General features: G+C 32.9%; 1 protein-coding gene across 2 annotated transcripts in view; it reads left to right on the top strand.

Moving 5' to 3' along the window:
• Window positions 1-24,655, top strand: part of LOC123264116 (homeobox protein dve-1) — a 34,146-nt gene extending 9,491 nt beyond the window's left edge. Inside the window, exons 3-7 of one of the 2 annotated variants that reach the window (XM_044727230.1) lie at window positions 19,339-19,481; window positions 19,564-19,866; window positions 22,734-23,288; window positions 23,635-24,069; window positions 24,156-24,655. In XM_044727230.1, coding sequence (XP_044583165.1) covers window positions 19,339-19,481; window positions 19,564-19,866; window positions 22,734-23,288; window positions 23,635-24,069; window positions 24,156-24,335 — 1,616 coding nt within the window. In that variant the 3' untranslated portion in view covers window positions 24,336-24,655. Of the gene's footprint in view, window positions 1-19,338; window positions 19,482-19,563; window positions 19,867-22,733; window positions 23,289-23,622; window positions 24,070-24,155 lie in introns of both variants that reach the window. The other variant, XM_044727220.1, reaches the window with a different exon arrangement.
• The last annotated feature ends 654 nt before the right edge of the window (window positions 24,656-25,309 follow it).

Raw genomic sequence — 25,309 nt, 5'->3', positions numbered from 1 at the left:
GTGTGCGAGAGTTAGCATGATCCTCGCATGTACCCGTGTGCGTTGGATTTCGGATTTGGACGACAAGCGAGTAGAGCGGCTTTTGGCTCACACACGTTCAATAATCCCGGATTAATCCCAAGAGCACCAAGCACACAAATATACCTACATACCTACACCAACTCAAAAGCTTCTGAATACAATATAATACTATTCTGTATCTTCCCAGTTGCTAAACGTACATATTTATAAATACATTTTTATATAAATTTATTTTGCATTGAAAAATATGTAGAATAATTTCCGTGTAAACCTAATTATTAATTACCTTTCTCAATAATATTCATTTATTTTCAATCAGAATATCTACATCTTTATTACAGCTTACTAAAAATAAAGAAAACAATAAAATAAAGGGCTTGAAAAATTATCAAATTACGCTTAACTATTCCAACTGATAGATGTAGCCGTTGGCTTTAACATGAAGGTTCCACTGCTAGATATCTACATATACATAAAGAATGAATATATCCTACACTAGCTATAAGTACTACTACACAACTAGAAGCTACAATCTACGGGCTAAAATCTAAAGGCTAGAGTAGACTCGGGATAGAGTTGAGTTGAGTAGCATAGAGTATAGAGAGACTCACGAAGCCTTGGATAATCCTACCACTACCCCAGTGATAATCCTTGTATTCACATTCGTCGAGCTGTGTCATGTATATATGTGAGAAATTTCGGTCTATACATATATAACAATTATTTGGATTCCCTTCTGATGACCGCCTGGTGTGGCTGTGTTACATAATATATCGCACGTAGTACATAATAATAATGATAATAGGACCCAACCTGTAAACTAAGTGTCATGTTACCTGAGTACATTATGGGAAACAAGGAATTATATTTTAGCGGCTAGATCTCCTGTGTGATGCTAATATAAAGGAGGCTAAACTGGCGCACAGTTCTGTACTGGATATGTAACGCATAGAGACTAACATATAGGGTGCAGCATGTAGTAGTAGATATATAAGGGAACATTATGGAAGGATAATCTCGTGCGTTATGTTCCCGAAGACCGAGGATACTGCTCGTTCAAACCGTTGAGACAATACAAACACAAAGGGAATAGAGACGTTTGTTAACGTTAGCTACGGAGAAAAAAAAAAGCTCAATAACAGAGAATGGGTAAGATTTATCGTATAAGCGGATTGGATTTACGAATAAAGGTCTTAAGACCTTTAGGGTTTCCTAATTAAAAGATATTTTGCCTATGTGGATTAGTCGTTTGAATATTAATTGTAAAGTTCGTTTGATAGTTGAGTGATTTCCAGGTTGTTGGAATTAATTAATGGGATATGGCTAAATTTCATTCGATATCTAACTGTTGAATATGTTCCATAAGTCATACTAGCGTGTATCTGATAATTAAATTTCTTTGTTAAAATTGTTGTCGAATGTTATAGGGAAATTACAAAACTTCAGCCTAATTAAATTATTAACAAAAGACATCAATCAATATAATAATGAAACCGCCATAATAATAATAATAATAATAATAATTATCATTTGTCCTCGATTTCATTTTTAACTTCCCGCTAAGAAAATCGAAGATTTTCAAAAATCGGGAAGTTATTGGTTTTACCCCGTTTTTCGAAAATCGAGTTTTCATCAGATGTCGACGTTTTGAGGTCCTAGGAAGCTTCCCTGAATATCTTCGCGATGATGTACGCGTGTGTGTGTGTGTGTATGTATGTATGTATGTATGTATGTATGTATGTAACCCTTTTATAACTTTTGAACGGCTTGACCGATTTCATCGCGGTTGGCGCCATTCGAAAAGGCTTAACCAAACTTAGATTTTCAATACACTTTGGACCGATTCGAGCCGATAAATTTTGAGAAATCTCAAAAAAACTACAAAAAAAAATTTTTTTCAAATGTGGTTTTTTTGGATTTAGTTTTAAACGGCAAAATCGGTCGATTCGTTCGTAAGTTATCGTTGTCGAAAGAAAACTGAAAAAAGTGTTTTTTCGGAATCACTCCGAAATTCCAAGTTTGATCAATCATACTCAAGGATTCTTCACGAGGATTCAAAAACTGCGTCGAATGCTGCCAACCGCGTGAAAATCGATTCGTTCATTTAAAAGTTATTGCGGTTTGAAAATTCAAAAAATTGTGTTTTATTAAACTGCTATTAGAGTTTTGAGCTAGGAGAGCTAAAAATGACACAAAAATCATATTTTTGAGCTCGAAGATCTCAAAAACGTAATGTGTAATTTTGAGCGCTTAAGTTCAAAATGAGCGGGAAGTTGTAGGGATGGCCTTTAGGGTCAACCGTCGTCCTAATTTTTTTCTATTCGTTTTTCTGCCAGGTGAAGATCATCACCTACACCCGTAAACATATCAGTTAACACAATATTGTCTCTACGATGAACGCAAAAACAAATAGGGCTCGCTTGAATATTCACAATAAAAGTTCGTTGTCGAGCTTGCACATTGAAAATATTAACAATCTGAAATCGATTCTGATGTAATTTACCTGATGTTTATTAAGTTTGAGAATATAAAGTGCCGTATAATCCCCAACATCATTACATAATTAATATTATTATGCTCAACAGTGAACATAATATAGTTCACTTTCCCATATGATCTTACACCAATTACACTCGAAATTATGCCACCAATTCTTATATAAGTAATAAAAAAAAAATTTAATTTCCAAAATGTACTTCAATATACTAATGACATGAAAATACACGGAACACGTGTTATCTTAAATCTTAAATTGGTTTATGAAAACAATAGAATATAGAATATCAGTAATAAAAAATTAGCAATAAAAAAAATGTCATTGACAATTCCAAAAAAAAAATACTCCGATCACCGCCAAACTTTACAGGATTACTCGCCAGGTCAATCTGGAGATTCCCTGAAATTTTCATTGAAATCGGTCCAGCCGTCTCGGAGCCTATATAGAACATACCCACACACTTTCTCTTTTATATATATATATATATATATATATATATATAGATTTAGCTGGAGACAATTTCATGCTTAATATTTGAAATAATTATGCTAAATATCATTTTTGTTACGCAGAAAATATATTTTGGCTAAAAAATAATATTCTTGCCTCTGAAATATTTTCGTATCGAAAATTTTGATTTAAATATTTCAAAGAAGTAAATAAAATGAAATTTATTTCTAAACCAAAAATAAAAAATTTTTCCAACTTAATAAAATCAAAATTCTATTGAGAAAAAAAAATCCAAAAAAATGAAACTCATAAATTTCTTGTGTATTTGATTTAGAGCGATCTCTAATCTCAAGAACTAGCAAACAAAAAGAAAAAAGTGATAAAAAGCTGTAAATATTAATATAATAAAAAAACTTTGAATAAAACGTCAGCTAGTAGTGGTAGGGGTGTGCATTCAAATGACGTTAAATGGTTGCGGGTGTGTGCGATGCGCCACGACGTTAAATGAATATTCTGCGTTCCTGATTCTCAAGGGTCATTCGTTAGCCTTCGGTCAAGCTCGTGCAAACCATGACCACCATTAACATCCCTACAGTACAACGCACTTTTCACTAGATCAATAAACTCACTCATTGTTTTAAACTTTTCATCTGGGTTATTGCCCGAATAATAATAATAAAAAAATAAATTTATAAATTTCCCAATAGTGTAACTCAATAAAACTCATTCGTTTCTAGCCGAGAAAATCGGCTGGCTAAACTTCAAACATCAAACACTTATTCATAAAACAAAAACTAATTGTTGAATAGTGGCGCAAAACACGCCAGAGAGTGATCATTCACAAGCGACACCTAAATTCGCGAATTATTTTGCAGGCCTACCAGACGTATCCGCTATCAGGAGAACAGATTCCGCACGAGGAGTCCAATCTTTTATTTCGGGTTTGCTCTGTTTCTCCGATCCAGCGCTTTAGGTAGGAGTCGTTTCATTTTATTCTACTCTATCTTCGCACTTGTGCCCGCGGGTACGAAAATATGCAAATGAGGTCCTTTGTTTAATACCTGCCGGCTTATTTTTACGGCAAGGATTTCATGAGTGCTAAGTAGGTCGTGTTTTTCTGTGGCTGATCTTCAAATCCTTTTTCTCTCTCTCTCTCTCTTTCTTTAAAGCCAACAACCTACAGTTCAAACACAAAGTAAAAATGTAAAATTTCATGACCCAAATAAGGGCTTTTGTAGGACCCCAAACATCAGGAGTCCAGGATATGCATTCGTAATAAGTACGTTCATCTGAAACCCTCTGCTCATTCTGCTCTAGCAAAACTCAACTCAACTCCCGCGCTCTCTTACTTTTATTTGATCTTATTCCCATATGCGTCCATGCACTCGTAGCGCTGAGTGCGCAGAATCAACCACCAGTTCCATGTAAATAAATAAAAATCCAACATATATAACACTACACACGATTGTATTCCAAGGATTCGTATTCGGGTGTCTCAAATAAAACGAATCCTCACGAGCTTTCTACTTCTTTGGTCACATGCTTTCCTGCTATTTGTTTACGCCTCAGAAACGTTAAAAAACACTTATAGTTGCGCCGGCGGTTGCTCGCTTCCTTTTATTGCATATTCCCGGTAAACAAACTCTAATTTCATTTAAAAATCAAATCATATATAACTAAATCAATATTACAGAATCTTTGTACTCTCTACCTACTGCGATAGAAGCTAATGAAAAATTGTCGAAAAAATGTTGGATAAATCCAATTGCACAAGACACAAACAACGTGATATGAATGAAATAATAAAAATAATTAAATGATATCATATCATATAATATAGGTATAATTAGTACGTTTGAATGTGTGCGGTGTCATTGGTCTGTGCACGAAATTATATTATGTTCTCCTGGGACAGAGAGGTCACACCGTAGCCTTACCTACATTCCCGTGGGATTTAATTCCGCGATTCGGATCAACCGTAAACCCGACCAACACTCGGGCTCTATTATATTCGATCCCCAACCCTTTATCGTCACTGTAGGCTACGAGATACAGGGTCCTAGGATACAGGACAATCTTGTGTTATGGATAAACCAGTTCCGAAGACTCGCTCATATTATGTCTATCCTGTTCGTATATACACAAGCGTCCTTTCTCATTCTACGCTATTCTGTTCTATCTGGCTTCTCGAATTTCTGTAAACACTATTGTACACACGTATGAGTTACTCGTGTGTTTACGAGGCTGTGTGTGTGTCGTCTGATGTCTACTTGTACTACTGTCCTACGTCGTGGCTTAATAGTTAACTTGAGCAGGCAACCCCTAAGGAACTTAACGAACGACACGGATTTCCGGATCAAGGAATTACGAGGCGCGCAAGCATGCCTTAGGCGATTTAGAGGGGATATACGTACGCTCGATTATCAGGCTCGCATGAGATGCCAGCAGATGATGCGCCAATCCCTTTATTACCGAGTCCTGCTGCAATGCAATATTTTTTTTTTATTTATAATTTTAACTTAAATGTTTATAAGATAAACTGTTTATTTTAAATATACATTTTTTTATGTTTATACTCCCAGTTGATGCTTGCTTTTTTTTATTTATTTTTTATCAAATTGTTTGTTTATTGTTAGTTAGTTTTAAGATAACGATAATTTCATCTTACGAGTTCCGAGATTGCTAGTCGATGGATGAACAAAAAATTTGACTGTAAATTAGGCGAAGAGAGGACGAAATTTATAGCCAAGGTATAACACTAACCTGTTATGCTTTCCTGCTGCTCCAAGGATTCGATTATCCTGCGAATTTCTCGACCTATTTCCTACAATATGTAATCCTCTTCCTTGCCTACGTCCTCGGTAAATTACTCAGGATATAGAATTTTGTAAGTTTTTTTTTTTCTAAATTAGTCAACATCAATTGTTTCAGTTCTTAACTAGATTTTATTTGTTTAAAGTATTTTTAGTTTATAAAAAAGTTTAAGGATTTTGAATAAGACTTATTTTAAAAATTAAGGATTTTAATATTGCGATGTATTTTTTTGAAATGTCAGAATCCAGGGAAATTTAAAAATATTACTGGTCCTATGTAACAAGTAATGAATGTTAAAAGTTATTAAATAAAAATTAAATAATCAACTATTTATGACTAATGGAAAAATCGTTAAAATTTTTTGTACTTTTAAACCAATAATTACTTCAAAAAATAAGAACCATTCGTGTTAAAAATTATACTTCTCTATTCAGAAATATTCTTATTTTGTTACTTAAAATTTCACCTGGAAATTGAGTTTCGAATTTTCACAAACTATTTTAATTTTATAAAAAAAAATATTCACGGCGCTGTGAACTAATTACTCTTTCTGTGTATAGTAATACTCGCGGAATTCAACACTTTAAAACATATAGTTTAAAACTTGTCTTAAAAATCCAAACAAAGCATTCGCCAAATTCATAGCAAATCGTTTTATTCATATATATATATATATATATGTATACATTTAGGGCGTCCCTTTATTTGGTAGAAGCATTAAACTGTATAAGGGTTCCAGGGGTTCAAAAAAAATTATATAAAAAAGACTTATTCCCTGATCCGGGATTTATTCGACGGGATATACCCAAGCCTGGCTTATCCCGAGGGAGGCTTTGCTGAGGCCCGAAGGTCAGCGGGGAAAGAGACGTATTAAGTATTGATTTTTAGCTACCGGATTAAACCATAGCTCCGAGGGTTCGCTCGTTTTATATCTACCTATACATACTTTATGTTGTATGTAAATACACTCATTCGGTAGCCAGAATCCAGTCTCCACTGCAAATAAATTTTCTGTTATCTAAATATTTAATGATGGAAAATTATTAAAATTATAGATTCGGGTTGTGTGTGTGTGTGTGTGTGTGTGTGTGTGTGTGTGTGTGTGTGTGTGTGTGTGTGTGTGTGTGTGTGTGTGTGTGTGTGCGTGTGTGCGTGTGATCAACTTCGACTGGGAGTCTGATTAACTGATCTGATTTGATTAATTCTTTTTTTTTCTTTTGTGGAAATTTTACATTAATATATATGTATGTATGGATGATATATCGTACGTGAATGGAGATTGATGGATTTAAGCATTTTCCGATGCTTAATGCTGCTTTTATTTTATCTCTATGGGTCAGTGGGATGAGTGAGCCTTAACGACTCCTGTTGCTCGACTCCTATCCACTCAGCTCTTATTCTTGTCGACTTAATCTTCCGGCTCATACAAATACAAAGCAAAGAGGGTCTCTACGCGGTTTATCTTTATCTCTGGTCTTTCGCGGCCGACATCAGTCTGACGAGGATATTTCACAACAAAACGGTTGTGTTGGGTAGATGAGGAGTAATTTATATAAACTTCAATTCATTTTTTTTAATACTTCGCGTCGTAATTGTATTATACATTCAAGAGATTTTTTCAAACAATTATTTTTTTTTTCAATTTTGATAATATTTATAAACGTGATTTTTTAGAATTTATTATTACTCAAAGATGTCGATCGAGATAAACGTTTTTACGGAATTTAGATATTAAATAAAATTTTTTAATCTTGTGATTTGTAATACTAAAAATATTTTATCTTTGAAAAAATTGATAAAAATCATTGCAGGTAATTTAATTTAATTAAAAAAGTTTTATATCAATTCTTTACACTATTTCTCATTCATAAAATTAAATTTAAAGAAAATTGAAATATTTACAAAAAGAAAAAGTTTCCTAGTTCAATCCATAAATCAAAGTAATTAAAAAAACAATTAGACTTTGAGTATTTACTATATAAAATGGTATTGATTATAAATTGAATATAAATAAATAATAAAAGAAAAATATATATTTAAATGAATTGTCGTTTATCAGGGAGTGAATAGTTAAAAATAAATCCAAGCAAGAGCGGTAGAGAATATAGAATAAAAAACTAAACATATATATCGATTCACATTATTATTTTCTTTGTTTTATTTTATTGTGTATCTTTATCTATCGGGATTTGCTCTGATGCGGCCTTGGATGAACACCGACCACGTAAATCGTATTACGGATTATTGCACGATCAAAAATATCCCGGGGATAATCCCCAAAGATGGCATCATTGTGAGCGTGGGATTAACTGGGCTGTGAGCTTTATGTGCGTGCTCGATATTATAGTTTCAATGCAGAGTACTCTACACACATATATATTTTTTATGTGTGTAAGTGTATTTACACACCGGCCTTTGAAAACGCGCAACACACAATAGCGATTTATCGACGAATTAAAGAATATAAAATATATATATATGCACACATTTAGCCGCACCTCGACCTCATCCCTTCGTTTTTAATCTGACTAAGCTTTGCTTTTATATATTTATCCCTTTCATTATATACGAATCGCAAAGCTGATTTTTTCGTTAATTTTTTTTTCATCTACAAAGTCTATCGCTATGAGTTTTATCTCAATATATTTTAATTTATAATATTCGTCAGTTTTTTCATGAAATAATTTTCTCTGATTGGTAATATAAATTTTTTAAATATGTAATTAAAAGATTGAATATTGAATCTTTAATGAAAATAAATTATTAACAATTACACATAAATATGTCGGTAACATGTTAAATTAATCCCCGAAAAAATATAATGAATAATTGATAACTCGGGTAATTAAATTATTTTTCGCTATTAATAAAATAATAAATAAATGCGAGCCAGGGATCGAAAAAATAAAAAGAATAAATAAATCAAATAAATAAATTTTCAATAACAGATATAAATGTCAGTATAAATTTATTTAACAACTCATATATAGGCAGTTGCAATTGCAATTGTATTTGTTGTTATGCAAAAATCCCAGCAAGCCCTTGAGCGTCTATCTTTTCTTCTCGCTTTCTCTTGTGTGTGTTAAAGGATTAAAAGCCGTCTGCAGTTCTACAGGGTCATCCGAACGGCTTATACTACCAGCTAACAAGATTAGCTTCAAGACGCATCGAGTCCACATACTTCGAGGATTAGACGTTATGCAGTTTTTATGCATATATTTTTATGTTTATATATATAGCAGCGAGATATTCGTCTAAAGATTTTTTTTTACTTTTAACTCAATTCTCGTTGTTATCGAAATATCCTAGTTTATAAATAAATATATTTATGTTTATTAATAGATTTACTTCTTTTCTTGACTTTTTCATCATTTCTGTACACATGTACATATAGACGTCTCATCATTATCACCGTTAGTATTTTTGTTGATTATTTGAGCAAGTGAATTTTATTTCCCAGGCTTGATGTCTGATGGGATGGGAGTAAGATCGTGAGGGAGTGTTATACTGTGAAAAAGGGGAATCTTATCTCCCTGAGACTACTCTACTTTGAGTTGAGATACCGAAAAGCCCCCTCACGAGCTTCTACTCGCTTACATTCGTTACTTTTGTTTATTATTATACATATTATATATTTATAGTGTATGGTTTAATGTTGCTGTATTTTTTAAGTTTTCGTGCAACAATGTTACTTTAACATCGACTGTTATTGTATGCAAGTGATAATTATTATGCTAAAAACGCATAAACTGTCGCGATAACAACTAAAATAGACTTAATTACTATTTAATTCCGAGTAATAAGATAAATTATCAGAAGAAAATTGTTAAGAAAACCAAAAATGTTTTAGACGAAAAATTATTTAAAAATAAATTAGTTCAGTAATTTATTCACAAGAGATTTACTAAAAAAAATTAAAATCATGGATTAAACATTAATCCTTATTTTGTTTTTAACAGAATAATGAAAATTACAAAATAAAATGAAGATTTGAGGGATTATAAATAAAGATAATTTTAAGCTGTATATTAAAAGTCGGCATGTATTGTTCCACATGAGGTAAATCTATTCAATAATTTAATACCTCACTGATAATCAGATAGATTTTGTATTCCCTAACAGGAATGGATTTGAATTAATTCATAATGTAAAGATAATCCTCTCTGTTTGTTAACGGACTTGATCATTTTACATGTGAGGTGGATAAAACACCGTACATCTGAAAATTAATTTTATGATTATTAATAAAATATTAGCACAAAAAGTTTTTACTCGGCTTGAAATTTTCAAATAAGGTAATGTATGTCGGTACCTTATTACTCGCTCAGAATCAGAATTTCAGGCTGAGTGTAACAACCCGTAGTGCACGGGTAAGGAGTGAGAAGTAAGTGGTGGTTTTCGTTCGAGAATGCCCCGATGCGATTTCACGGTGGATTTCCCTAAGATCTTCGCTAAGGAGCCCGTCTTCGCCCACACTCTGTATCTGATGTCTTACGTCGAACCGCACATCTAGTTCCTCACTTTACTTCAACCCTTTCGAGCTTGCATTCCCATCACTCACCTCTGCTTAACTCTATCTTCTTAAATTTTTTTCATGCTTTAACTCTAACCACAGTATTTTCGTAAATGTTTTGATAATAATCTGCAATTTTGTAACTTTCCGCTAAGAAAATTGAAAATTTTCAAAAATCGGGAAGTTATTATTGTTTTCACCCCGTTTTTCGAAAATCGAGTTTTCATCAGATCTCGACGTTTTGAGGTCCTAGGAAGCTTTCCTGACTATTTCCGCGGTGATGTCACCGTGTCTGTATGTATGTATGTGTGTGTGTGTGTGTGTGTGTGTGTGTGTGTGTGTGTGTGTGTGTGTGTGTGTGTGTGTGTGTGTGTGTGTAAATCTCTCATAACTTTTGAACGGATCATCCCATTCGATCGAAATAAATGGCGTTCTGAAGAGTTCTTTTGCCCCTAGAATTCTGATACTAATTTACAGAGTTTGAGTCGATCAATTTTGAGAAATCTCAAAAATAAAATTTCCAAAAATTCGTTTTTTTGAAATATCTTTTAAACGGCTGAACCGATCAATTCTAAAAACTAATCAGCTCTTAACCTCAAAAAACTACGTCGATTGCCACCAGCCCGGTCAAAATCGGTTGATTTGTTCGTGAGATATCGTTGTCGAAAAAAATTGAAAAAAATGTTTTTTTCAGAATTTCTATGAAATTTTTAGTTTGACCAGTTTACGCTCAAAGATTTTTTAAAGAACTTAAAAAACTGCGTTGAATGCCGTAAGCCGCGAGAAAATCGGTTAATTCATTCAAAAGTTATTGCGGTTTGAAAATTCAAAAAATAGTGTTCTATAAAACTTCTATTAGCCTTTTGAGCTCGAAGAGCTCAAAAGCACAGAACAGCGATTTATTTGAGCTCAGAGAGCTCAAAATTACACAAAAATTATATTTTTGAGCTCGAAGAGCTTAAAAAATAAGTGAATTGTTGAGCACTTAGGTATGGAGGTAGCGGGAAGTTGCAGGGATGGCCTTTAGGGTCAACCGTTTTCCTAATTTTTTTTTCAATTAATCAAGATAAATTTTTTATATATTTTTATTCGAAAATTATTTTTTTCCCACGCGAGTTTTTAATATGAATATTTATCAATTAATCCCCCAGTTTTAGAGCAAGCCTTTTTATAAAAAAGAGATCTCAAATCTTGAAAAGTCATTTAAGAGAGTACTGTATCATAAATCTGTCATTCATCACATATTATCGACACAAGATAATGAAGCTTTCGACGTGCATTTAAAGAAGAGCCGATGAAGGTGTCAGAAAAAAGTATAAAAAACACGTAATAAGACACTTAAGTCTGCACTATAACTCGTTACCGAAAATCCAAATTAAGCTTCTTAACCGAGATATTTACGAGACACTCATCCTCCTTCTTATTCTTGCCGTAGGAGAGAATTTCTTGTCCTCACCTTCACCATTCACTTCCCAGTTGGTAAAGTAATTTTAATCTTCAGCACATAGGCTCTGCGATGACACGAGTGTTTTCCTACATACACTAGTCTAAGTATGCCGGGAAAACGCGTTACACTTATTTAATCTCACTTCAAGCTTCAAATTCTCCTATTCTATCTCACTCTTTCTCTTTCTCTATGTACTTGTATACATACAAGTGCTTACGCTTAAACTATCCCTCCCTAATATATAAGATCAAATAAGCGTATTAGACCAAAGTTTCAAGAAACTTTTTCTTAAGATCTTTTTTCGCTTTTTTTTATAAATTTTTTTTTTAAAATATTAAAACTAAATTTTGATAAAATTATTCATAAATACATGAATGTCTGACTATTAACTACCATTCCGAAAAATTAATAAAATAAATTTTAATTGAAATTAAGATGACTAGGAAAATTTTTTTCAAAAAATAAAAACTTAAACTTCATCAATAAATTTTGCCAAAATTTAATTATTTTTATTTTTTAAATAAAAACCCTTTTTTTGATTAAAATTTATTACTTGATTAAAGTGAAACTATATAAATCCAAAATTTCTACAAGGGGATAAAAGAAAGATTTAAAAGAATAATAATAGCTTAATCCGGGAATCAATGACTTATTTGTTAACACAACACTAATTTCATGTAATCCGTTTGTAACATAAAGTTTACTTTACCTTAAACCTCAGTATTTTTGACTGCGTTGCAATCATTATTGCAATCATAATTTAATAATTAAAATTGACAAAAGAACTGTAAACATTCATCGATAATGATAATAACTTAATAAGAAATGATAATAAAATAAGCAAAAAGGGTTAGAGTAATGTATATAACTTTAGTTGCGTGCTATGTGCAGTTCGCGTGCATTTTAAGCCGCTTCCGAAGTCACAGTAACTGCTGTTTTCCCCTCATGTGTACGTAAATGCCTCAGCTAGATAAGACATAATGAGATAACCTTCGAGGGCTTATAAGATCACCAGCCACGCGACGAAACCTTGCAAATCCTACTGGAGTTAGCAGCTAATGTTCTTCTTAACGCGTTTTTTCTTATGTCAGTGCATCTGGTTAACAATATTATTAGTTATTATATATCAACTATTTCCTGCTGTGTAACGTAATAAAAATAAGAACAATAACGATAATAGTAGAACAATTATTATTAATATTGCTGGAACAGTGATTAAAGTTTGTCCACCAGGATGCAGTTTAATATTCGATAAGCTCGAAGCTCGTTAGTGAGAGGAAAATAAGAGAACAAAGATATATATTTTTGTGTAAACGAGAGGCACTGTGTTTTAAATAACACAAAGAAAGGGTGGGAGGAGGGAGAGAGGTTTTGAGATAAAAAGTTGGAAAAAGTTAGTCTTATCAGCAAAGACCGACATCCGTTGGATTAGCTCGAGATACTAGAAACGCCTACACTTTCCTTCTGTCTCTCATGTTAAAGTTTGATCTATGCTTGTGTAATGATGCTAATGATGATGGAGTTTAATAAATTTTTTATCAAGAATTTGATAAAAGCGAAAATATTCATCTCTATTATACATTAATTACAGTGAAAAGTTTTAGGGTTTTTAATATTTATGAATTTTTAAACAAATTTTCAGAAAAAATTAATTTAATAATATGCATAATGTAAAAATTTTTAAAAGTTTAAGGTATTAATTTATTTCTATTGCCAATAGCACTGGTTCAATAAAATTAAATTGGTTAAAAAATTGTTTGACATAAAATACACTGAAAAAAAAATATTTTAATCGGCGCGATCTACTGTATCCTTACAGACACGATTCATCCCGACTAGAAATTTCAGTGAAGCAGTGATTTGGTGCAAGTAAGGCATGCCCAATTCCAAACTTGCGGTAAATGAGGCATCCAAACCTGGCCGAAGTTTGGGATGTAACGCAGTTGCGAGGCTCAGCCTAACTTGGCTTCCTGATTAGGCTGCAGTTTGGAAACCACACTTGCTGATGATAGTCCAAACCTCATTCGGTCCGAATTTGGCTACCTAAGTAGGCAGCATTTCGGAAAACAAATTCGCAAGGAAGAATCCAAATTTAATTCTTTCTTGGTTTTTATTTAGCTTATTTATTATCAAGCGAAAATTAATAATAACAAATGCTTATTTTTTTACCTACTTTTACTATTTTAAGTATAAATATGGAATTTAGGACTAAAGTTTTCAAATATTTCGTGAATAAAAAAAAAAAAATTTTTTTTGCTTTTATTTAATATTATTTTTTATTATTTAATTTTAGTTTTTCGGTAATTTTTTTTTTATTTTTTGGAGCATTTTTTTATGTGAAGAAGTTTTTTTTGATTGGTAGATTTGATAAGTCAAGGGGGAAGGAGATGGTGTAGGAGTTAGATACATTAGTCACACATAACACTTAACTTTACTTCACACTCGCCTTAATAGTAATTATTAATTATTAAAAATCGTACATGTTGAACGCGAGACTCGAACACCGTACCCGACGCACGAGGGCCCTATACCATACCGCGACGCTACGCCGATGATGAGCGACTTCGTGCCTCAAGATACTTATAAGCACGACCAATGTTCGGCTTGCCTAATTTAAAACAAATAAGATTTCAATTGGGGTAGCCTAAGTTCGGAAAGCCAACTTCGCTCCAAACTGGCCAAACTCAGGTTATCGTTACTTGAAACCAGTTCGGTATTCCCATGATATATCTGACTTAAGGAATCCATGAGACTTTCCTAGTTACGTCCAAGTTTGGCAAGCCAAACTTCAGCAATTATTTATGGTTACCGTTATTACAAATCAGTCCGGTATTTCCATAATATGCCAGACTTCGGCAATGCCACACAGTTTCAGGATCACAACCAAATTTGGAATATTTTCGGCATGCCAATTTTCGTTCTGCCTACCTTGTTTTTTATGAGGTGCAACTTAAGCAGGCCTAAGTTAGGCAAACCAAACTTGTCCCTCACTAATTCTTCGGCATTCCTCACTACAATTCCTAGTCAGGAGTTTGACATACTATTAGTAAGCCTGACTTGCATGAAGTCACGGTTACCGAAGATTTACCGAAGTTTGGTTTGCCAAACTTGGGCATAGCTTGGAAAACCTACGGCAGTTCGAAGTTTGACATACTATTGATATGCCTGACTTGCATGAAATCACAGTTACCGAAGATTTGCCGAATTTGGGTGTAGCTTGAAAAACCTACGGCAGAACGAAGTTTAACAAACTATTTATGTGACTGACTTGCATGAACTCACGATTACCGAAGATTTGCTGAAGTTTGGTTTGCCAAACTTGGGTGAAGCTTGGAAAACCAACGGCAGTCCAAAGTTTGACAAACTATTGGTATGCCTGACTTGCATAAAATCACGGTTATCGAAGATTTGCCGAAGTTTGGTTTGCCAAACTTGGTCATAGCTTGGAAAACCAACGGCAGTCCAAAGTTTGACATACTATTGGTATGCCTGACTTGCATGAAATCACAGTTACCAAAGATTTGCCGAAGTTTGGTTTGCCGAATTTGGGCGTAGCTTGGAAAAACTGCGGCAGTTTGGCTTACCTATAGTGGAATTAATAAGGCGTGAATTAGGCTTGCCAAAGTTCGGAAAGCCAAACTTGCCCCGAATTGATTGTTCGGCAATGCCTCATGAAATTTCTAGTCGGGATGTTGCTGTTTGTGCAGATTGCAACCGATGTGATCTATTCGAGTATTGTGTACGATACTATTGCTACCGTCTATATACTTGTTGCTATAATAGTAAATTATATCGTACCTTGCATAAGACTTGTTTTTTTAGTATAAACCGATAATTAAAAATATTTATCGCCCAAGACCTAGGCTCTCGATTTTATTCTAACAAAAAAGTAAACTTGGCTGAAGAATAAAATGAAAAAAGTATCCAAAGACATTTCTCATTTCTGGTACAGGTCCAACTCTGCCTATCGGACTTCCGTTATCTTCCCCCGTTGGCCTGTACCGGAAACGCCGCGAAACCGTCAGCCCGCCTTTTCGTCTTTGACAGTGCTCGTCGAAAGATAAGCTGGCTTCTAGCAAAGAAGAACGAAAACATCCAAACCCCATAAAATATAACATAATATAACATCGCAAACGTACATACACACATACACTCCCTCTAAAACATTTACTTATATTCGCAAAAATGAAGACGTGAAAATCTCCCCAAGTATTTCAGCTCCTATCATTTAAACTTTTATCTATTTTTTCTTGATTACCGTCAGCTTTGAACGTCGGAAATTAATTATTACAAGGAAACACAGACAAAATAGGCTACCTAAAACTTTTTTTTTACTTCAAAATGGCTTTATGACCCGTATTTATTACTTTTACAATTATTACTTTTTTTTTCTACTGATGGAAAACATTCAAAGAAATTGATAAGAAAAAAATATTTGAAGGTAAAATATCTGAAAATTATTCTTGAAAGATTTGTCTAAATGAAAGTTTAACCTTCGAATTTATTGAAAATATGATAAACGTAACTTTGCTGTATACCATCGTTAATTATTCTATTGGGCTTAGTTGGTGCGATAATATGGAAGACGGTAATAAAAAAAAATGTATTTTATTATCCAACCAAAAATTTTTTTTTAATTTTCGACTCGCTTGTAAATTTACAGTTATTAAATTCTCCTCTATTATATTGCTTATTTATGAGCAATAACATATTGGGATTTTCTCATAACTTTTCTACAGTAAGAAATATTAAGAAATGAGACCTGTAAAATTTTTCAAAAAATAAATATTTCATCTTTAAAATAAAACTACTGTAAAATATTAAAAACAATTAAATACAAATTATAAAAATCTTTTAACTAAAAAAAATCTATTTATCTAAATTTAGCAGACTCGAACCTACAAAAAATGTCATTATTGTCCTATTACACCATTTACTTGAGCTATATTCCTTTTCTTTTGAGGTCTAGTCCAATTGTAACTCTTTGCTTTACTTTTATCGTTTTAAGCTTTGATAATTTCTATAAATTGAATTCCTCAACGATAAGCGCTAATATTTAGCAGTCAGTACTTTTCAGCAGCCTGCTAACGAGACAAAAATAATGTTGTGACCCATAAATCAAGAAAATTTATTTGTCATACACTAAATCTTTTATACACTCATTTCAAAACATCTTACTTAAGCCTATAACTAAAAATTGAACAATAATCCGAGATCTTTCATCCTCAATAGAGTTTAAATAATTATTGAATAAGAAGTGCTGTACTGTCATATGGATTATGTCTATTTATTGTTCATCATAAATTGACCTTCTCTGACTTCCTTTATGTCGAAGCTTAGTTCCAGAGTCGATGTTTCCAGAAATTTACCTGGGATTTGACATTAGTTTCTTCAAATATTTGTTGGGATTAACAATTACAAGAAATTTCTGTTTAGTGCTCTATTTTGTTCTTGGTGTATAAACGGGACGCCCATTTGCTCTACCTGATTATTAGTTAGTCAGTCAAATTTACGCCTCCTGCTCTCGTAAATTTCCCTCTCCATAAACTCAAAAGGACCTAAGCTGCACAACTTCTCTAAACACGTACTTGCACCATACTTATAACCACTCAGAAGTGCTTTCAGTTAAGACCGTGCATTTTTTTACGTTAATTTTAAAATTGTTAGTTACTTTCGGAACCTTTGGAAAATTTAGTTTGATTTGATGTGAAGTGCTTTCAAAATTTGAAAGGCTTGAAAAATTGTAAGTGTTACATCTTTAATCATTCTGATTTTTTATAAAATTTATTTTCACAAATGATAAGAGAATCTACAATTTAACTTGTCAAAAAAAGCGCAGAGGTATTTATCGATGATAAAAATTTTATTATTTCGGATTTTTTTTTTAAATTTGTTTGGATTAGTGCTTTTTTCAATTTAAATTCTATAAAAATATGTCCTTTTATAATTATTCATATAAAAAAATTGAATTTTTGAGATTATCATTAAAATGATGGAAAATAATTTTTTTGTTTTTACTCAAGAATAATTAAATTTTATCCGTGTCAAAATAAACTACTTTTTACGTAAGTATTAAACATTAGAATTTACACGGAAAAATTGAAACCGGACTGGTTCGTTTTCTGCACTATATTCATTCATGTGCAAGAAAAAATGAAAGAAAAATTAGTTTACACCAGACTCAGTCATGTGCTGCACTAGACTCATTCGGATGCGCACACGACTCAGTCTGGTGTAAACTAATTTTTCTTTCATTTTTTCTTGCACATGACTGAGTATGGTGCAGAAAACGAACCAGTCCGGTTTCAATTTTTCCGTGTAGAATCTAGTGAAAAAGACAATAATTAGATTTCAAAATAAAAATAATATTTTGGTAATAATGCCTGTCTTAAGATGAAATTAACGGGTAGCTAAGACTTAATAATACCGAATAGACAATTTAGGTACTGACGATAGCTGCCTTAATGAAAACTGTACATCCCTAGATTAAGGTAGCCCTTGGTCGAAGCTCTGAAGTCCAGAGCGGTCAGTTTCTCGTGGCCAGCGCCCCTTAATTCTACATCTATGCTCTTTCACTATCAACTACTTCTGGTTGCATTAAGACCTAATATCCTCCGAGCACAGAGTATAATGTCGTAAATCTTTTGTTTGACGCACGTAGTACTATTCTCAAAAAGTTATTTCATATTTAATAAAACGACGAATTCGTTGAACAAAATCGATTCTCTACCGCAAACTAATCACTCTACTAATCAGTTTCCAAACTAATATTACCAAAATTGTTTTCACCAACAACTAAAATAGAACAAAGCATCAAATCAATAATAGAACTTAAAATTCTCCTCAAGCTCAAGAGTTCTGGTTTTATCTCTTGGAACTCCCTTCTCTCTCTACCTTTCCGTTTCCCTCGCAGCTTCCAAATCTTACACCTGTCCTTGTCTAAGTAATTCTCGCTCCCTTATATAGTGACTCACTTACTCGCATTCTTCGTAAAGAGAAATCTGGGATTATGGGTGTGCTGACATTCCCGTTGTAGCGTATATATACTCGACTACTCGTCCAAGTTAGAGTGGGATATAAACTCAAGTCAGGGTTAAATAAGGATCGCGTTCATTGTACCGGCCGCTTACCTCCTATTGTTTCGCGATCCGTATTTTGCGCTCTCGCCTAACCGACGAGTGGATCTGCATACGTTTTAACACGAGGGTTACACATTTATAGCGAATTTACTTACTCGAGCCTGAATAAGAACCACCAGAAGTTTCAACAGAGCTTCACCAGATCTCGAGCTTTTATCATTTCATCATCTCACTTTTCGTCTGTTTAAATTATCCCGTCATTATTCTAATCGTTGCTTTTATTTGTCTATATACTGATAAATTCTGTGAGCTCAAGATAGTCAATTGTTTACAAACAAAAATTTTTCTTTTATACGCTGAAAAAAAATTAACTTCATTTAAGAATAAAATTTTCGAGAAGAAAATTTTCTCGGTTCAAGAATTTTTCATAAATCGAGTTCATTTTTTTCAGTGCCTATAAAGCACTTCATTATTTATTCACATCTTCTATTTATAATTTTTTTTTTGTTTGGTTTAGGTAAAAGTCCGGTACCCGTGCACTGTATAGTCGAAGCAATTCACAGTATTGTTGACAACCGCGTAAATTTACGAGAAAAGTGGCCGAGTCCTCACGTAGAGATCGACACTTACGTCATTATTCCAGCATCTGTGCCATTTCAGGTACGATTAATTATAATCATTAATAATAATAATTATCGATGTATGAATATTAAAATATTTAAAAATATTTTAATTATTCCAGGATCTAGTAGGTGAGGCTCTAGTCCGTCTGGGCTACCCTGCTGAGATGATACCAAGCGCCCGAGGGAGTATAATCGTAAAAAACTGGCGACCATTACCGATGGAGAAGGTTGCTGACGAGCCGACACGGTCTGTCGCGGAAATTCTGGCTGAGTTGACAACCGTCGCGACTTTGAGGATCCAGATTTTGAGGTCCCAGCCTCCACCTGCGAGTCCGGCCGCGGAAGTCAAAGAGAAACTTTTGGGGCTGCTGATACTCCACAGCCATGCATTACTCGCCTCCGCGGGCTGTCCTCTCGACGAGGTAATTTTAATAATACTTTTTGCTAGCTTATTTATCCCTAGTTGAAAAATCACCCATTAGCGAAACCTCTAATTCGGAGGAATGCAAATACACTATAGTACTCAGTGTTTCCCATTACTGCCGACTTATAATCTCATTAACAAGTCCTTCTTGTATAATTCTTCACCAGACTTGTTAATCCTCAGATGCTTCGTCACCTTTTCCATCATCACATCACTAAATTAACTTAAATGGCTCCTTCTTCCTTTTATCAGCTAATTCTACCGCTTAATTCTTTTGCTTTCAGTGGAATAAAATATTTTTACTAAGGATTTATTAGCTTAGATTTTTATTTTTCGCTAAAAAATACACAGCTGCATAATAATAGTAAGACTATTTGTTGGAAAAAAAAATCAAAATAGATTTGTGAATGTTAAAATTACTTTAAAAAAAATTTTAAATTTAAAATTAATTTAAAAAAAATTTTAATTAAAATTCTGACACTAATTTTCTGTAGAATTCAATTTTTTGTAAAAGTCTTTAGATATTGATAAAAAAATTAACTCTTTAAAAGTTTCGATTCTCAACTGAATGAAGAATTATCTAAAAAATCAATCTTAACAAATCTATTTCTTCTCTAGCCATCTACCTCTATAATATATACCTTTATAATGTATATCTGGACGTATTTTACGTTTGGATACGACGTCAATGTAAGACGTTGTATCGCCCCCGTGAATACGGAAGATCTCATAGCCGGAGCGTATGATAGGATTACCCTTTACTCAAGTAAAGCAAATTCGTGGCAGCCTTCATCAAAAGCCCCTATACGACTATATATGACTATACCACTAGCTCTACCGGGCATAATGGTATGAGGAGATCGAGCCCACGGGTAATGGGCGGAGTGGCCCAGGAGCCGAGCTTTGGGGAGTAACAGTAAAGGGTATAAAGATATATAGTACATAGTGCCCTGAAAAACCCCCTTCGACTTGAGCATTATCTAAGTGCACCTCTTTGAAGATCTCCCCACCTTATCACTAACTTTAATGCCGCTCAGGTTGGTCTATGATTACCAATTTTCTCTTACTCTTTACGTAGAGTACGTCGCTCCAATGTTCTACTCTTCTCCCTTGATGATTTGAGTGCTCATTTTTAGCAACATAACTAACGTACGGTTGCAGGAAGGATTATGTACTAATTACAAATTATTAAAACGTTTAAGATTATAAATTATGATTATTTGTTTAATCTTTCTATTCATATTTATAATTAATGAATAAATTAGATTTATCCTTTAATCTATTAATTACTCAAATTTTGTACTAATTATGAAAATTATAATTTATAATACTATTCAGCTTTTTCCTAGGATAATATTGACTTCAACAAGTATCTGACAATTCTTAAGATTTTTCGAACAAATTAATTATCATAAAAAAAAATTAAAAAAGAAATTTTTTTTGAAACTAAAAATTAAAAAAAAAATTTTTTTGAAACTAAAAATTAAAAAAAAAATTACGGCAAAGCAAAAGAAAATCAATAAATCTCAAGAGCTCTGTATACGTAAATCTGGTTTTATTAAATCCTGATATGAAGAACACATTATTATCAACTAGTGTATGCAGACTATAGTCTTATTTATTTGCAAAGTATTCGGCGAAGGACTTGGCCTCATAACTTAAAGTTTTTTATGTACTCAGCGCTTTTTCCCCGGTCGAGCTCTTAAATTATATAAATCCAGTGTAGTTTGATTTAGATTTAAAGTGTAATTTATTGGTTGTTAGAATGACTTTTTGTTTTTGTAAAAATTGTTTGACGAAGAGAGTTGACGATAATGATAACAATAGTATGTAATGTAGTAAATCAGGCTGAAATAATTGTGAGATAAGCCGTTACGTCTCGAGCGTCGTGGTACCACTGTTTACAAAGTTATTTTTTGAGATACGGCACTTAATTATTTAAAAAATAGCCGTGACAGTTATAATTGTAATATTAGTTAAGACAATGTAGAGGGCACGCGGCTTTAAATTTACACTGCAAAATGATTAACGAGAGCTCGTAAAATATTCTGAATTATATCGTTGTATTTAGTCTACAATTATTATATTTTATTTTATTTTTTTTTTTATTTTTGAATTGTATTACATTACGAATGAGGATGTTAATGTGGGGAGTGAAAGAAGAAGACGTGCTACCGAGGAGATACAGATCCAAAGATTACCTCATTAAGAGGCGTCAGGTTTAATCCCACTGGCGTATAACTATTTGTTCTTGTAAATCACGATGATAAGGTTACGCAGCCGTCGCTAGTCAAACGAATAAAACTTTTCCATAATCCTGTGACAAATCATTATCTCGAAGCTTGTCACTTGTCTCCATTGTCATTTTACTAAATCTTTATAACGCTTTTTATTTATTTTCTGTTTGCTTTATGAGATTTTAAGGACAAATACTTTTTATTAAATATATATTATTTAATAATGGAGCTGAAGGCTATCATTTTTTATTTTGCCACTTTTATAATGCTCTTTAAATTTGAAATTTTTTTTTTACAATATAAAATACTTACAAGAACATAAAAATTAATTCAAATCAAGAGATATATAATTTATCAAAAAAATGATAATAATTTTTAAGAATTGTTTCTCTCTGATTTAAAAAAGGAAAATTCATCAAAGTTATCATCATTTTTTTTTTTTGTTAAAAATTCTTTCTCAAGTCAAATTAATTTTTCTATTAGTGCATGATTTCGCCTTATACATAAACTTTGCCTTAAACAATTTATAAGTAGTCTTTACAAAAAAATTAAACTATATTGATACAATAAAAGCTTCTTACAATTAAAAATTTATAGTTACACATTTAAAAATGAAATATTTTTCTAGAGGACACTAGCGTCGCTAGTCCGCGGTAGCAGCGAGATATCAGAGGAAACTCGTCGAGTTTTTCTATCATGGTTCCAGCAGCAACATTCACTAGCTCTAGGACCTCCACCAGCCAACTCTTTACTTTCCAGCTGCAATAACAACCGACAATTGCACAATCAGAGCCCACTGGACACCGGGGGAGGCGTGGGCCCGCCCCACTCGCACGGACACCATCCCGCAATGCTCTCCTATTCACACAAAACGCGAATGCGGACGAGTTTCGACCCCGAACTGGAGCTCCCGAGACTGCAACGGTGGTTTGCGGAAAACCAGCATCCCTCCCGACAGCAAATACAGCGATACGTCACGGAGTTGAACTCACTGGAGTCGCGTCGCGGGCGAAAACCTCTCGACGTCAACAACGTTGTATACTGGTTCAAGAATGCGAGAGCTGCTCAAAAAAGGGCTGAGAACAGAGGAATCAATGGATACAGTCCACCGGGACTGAGTCCACGTGGTGCTAGCATTGTTAGTGAAGACTGCTCTGATGAAGAAGATGATTCTAGACATCAGGTAATAATTTTTACTGAAAAAAGCTTTTCGTTATTGATTCGGAAAAATTCATAATTAAATATTAACTTGTAATTGATTAAACAATTAAATTAAATTACATTTCAAATATAAATATCTACTGAAAAATTTTAACAACTTCGCATCTGCTTTTTAAAATATTTATTCATACTACTTAAAAGAATTTTTTTGCACTATCTTAAATACAATTTTTTCAAATTGAAGAAATTTTATGAGTTTTATTAAAAAACGAGAAAATTATTACAAAAATGTAAAAAATTTTTTTTTTAATTAGCATGAATAATCTAATTTATTTAAAAAAAAAATCTAAAATCAGTTTTATTCACAGTCAAACTCAGAATCGCCATGCCTGGCAGGTAGTCCACCAGTAGTAGGCCCCCTGTCTCTGACAACTCGATCAGAAGACCGGCTAGTGATACCAACGTCAACACCGACCCCCGTAGCAACAGCGACATCCACTCCAATCGTGAAGCGCGAGGAAGATTCTGCGATGCGAGTCTCATCAGGTTCTGACGACGAAGATTCGCCTCCCGGAGTTCCGACGACTCCGATCCCCCCGGGGTTCTCTTTGGTGCCTAGCCCGATGTTCAGCCACAGTATCATGTACATGTCTCACTACCTTCCAACCCGCGGTGGACCCGCTAGCTGTCCCACGAGTCTTCTCGACGAACGAAGGAAGAGAAACAGAACATTCATCGATCCCGTCACTGAAGTTCCTCGCCTTGAGAATTGGTTTGGTCACAACACTCATCCCAGTCACGCGGTAATTATTCACTCTCAGTTATTTATTTAATCAATTAATTTATAATTAAAATTTTCTCTACTTAAAAACTAAAATTATTTTTATAGCTGATATTAAAATATACAGAGGAATTAAATAGAATGCCATATCGTCAAAAATTTCCACGACTCGAGCCAAAGAACGTGCAATTCTGGTTCAAGAACCGCCGGGCCAAGTGCAAGCGCCTTAAGATGGCATTATTTGAAGGCGAATCACCTCAGCCGCATCCTTATGCCCACGCAGATTAATTTTTGTTTTTATTTATAATAAATTTATTTTAATCAACTATTACTCAAATCATTAATCATACATTTTGAATTATGAAACTATTAATTATTGAAGGTACTACTGTCGGTATGCTAGATCCACGTGTAATAATTATATACATTCTCGTTCAACAATTACGAAATTATACTACTGAGTAAAATCATTTCAAAGAAAAAAAGACGTAAATTTTTTATGTATATTTATGTTTATTTTAACTGATGGTCTTTTACTTCACATAAATATGATCGATAATTATTGAAAAATATAATTTAAAAAAAGATTATGATTTTATGTAATCCAAGTGAAAATATTAAATTTAATAAAACTGACAGTACTACCTTAATAATTAAATCCAATATAAAAAAAAAATAAAGTTTAAAAGTGAGATTATAGAGGGTGATTACTCTCATATAGGTAACCTAGTCCTACAAAGATTGTAATAACGCAAAGTTTAAAAAATACTGATGAATGAATTAATTTAATCAAGTTAAACAATTAAAAAATTTGTCGTTAATTATATGTAATTATCAATTGTAATAATAATAATGAGGCTGTAATTTAATTGTAATTACGTTAGCACTGCTCGTTATCATTAATATGTCGTTACTAGCATTTATTAATTAGCATTATTGTGATTATTATATTATACAACAACTATATATACAAATAAAAATAAAAATAAATCAAAAGTTATAAATTCAATGTATATATGCATAATATAATATCACAGATAAAAACGCGAAGTGTAAATAATTATCAAATAAAACAAATTCATCACATTAATTTTGTGAATTTATTATTTAATGTATTTATATTGAAGAAAAAAATTAATTTCTTATACATTTTTTATCATTTGTCCCAATTACTTTGTCTATTTATCAGCACGTGACACTTCCTCAGGAGACAGCCGGAATAAATAGACATGGATGATACAGTTGTGACACTGAGAAAACTA

Source organism: Cotesia glomerata, linkage group LG1 (genome assembly GCF_020080835.1).
Source record: "Cotesia glomerata isolate CgM1 linkage group LG1, MPM_Cglom_v2.3, whole genome shotgun sequence".
NCBI lineage: Eukaryota > Metazoa > Arthropoda > Insecta > Hymenoptera > Braconidae > Cotesia > Cotesia glomerata.
This window is presented reverse-complemented; position numbering and strand designations above follow the sequence as displayed.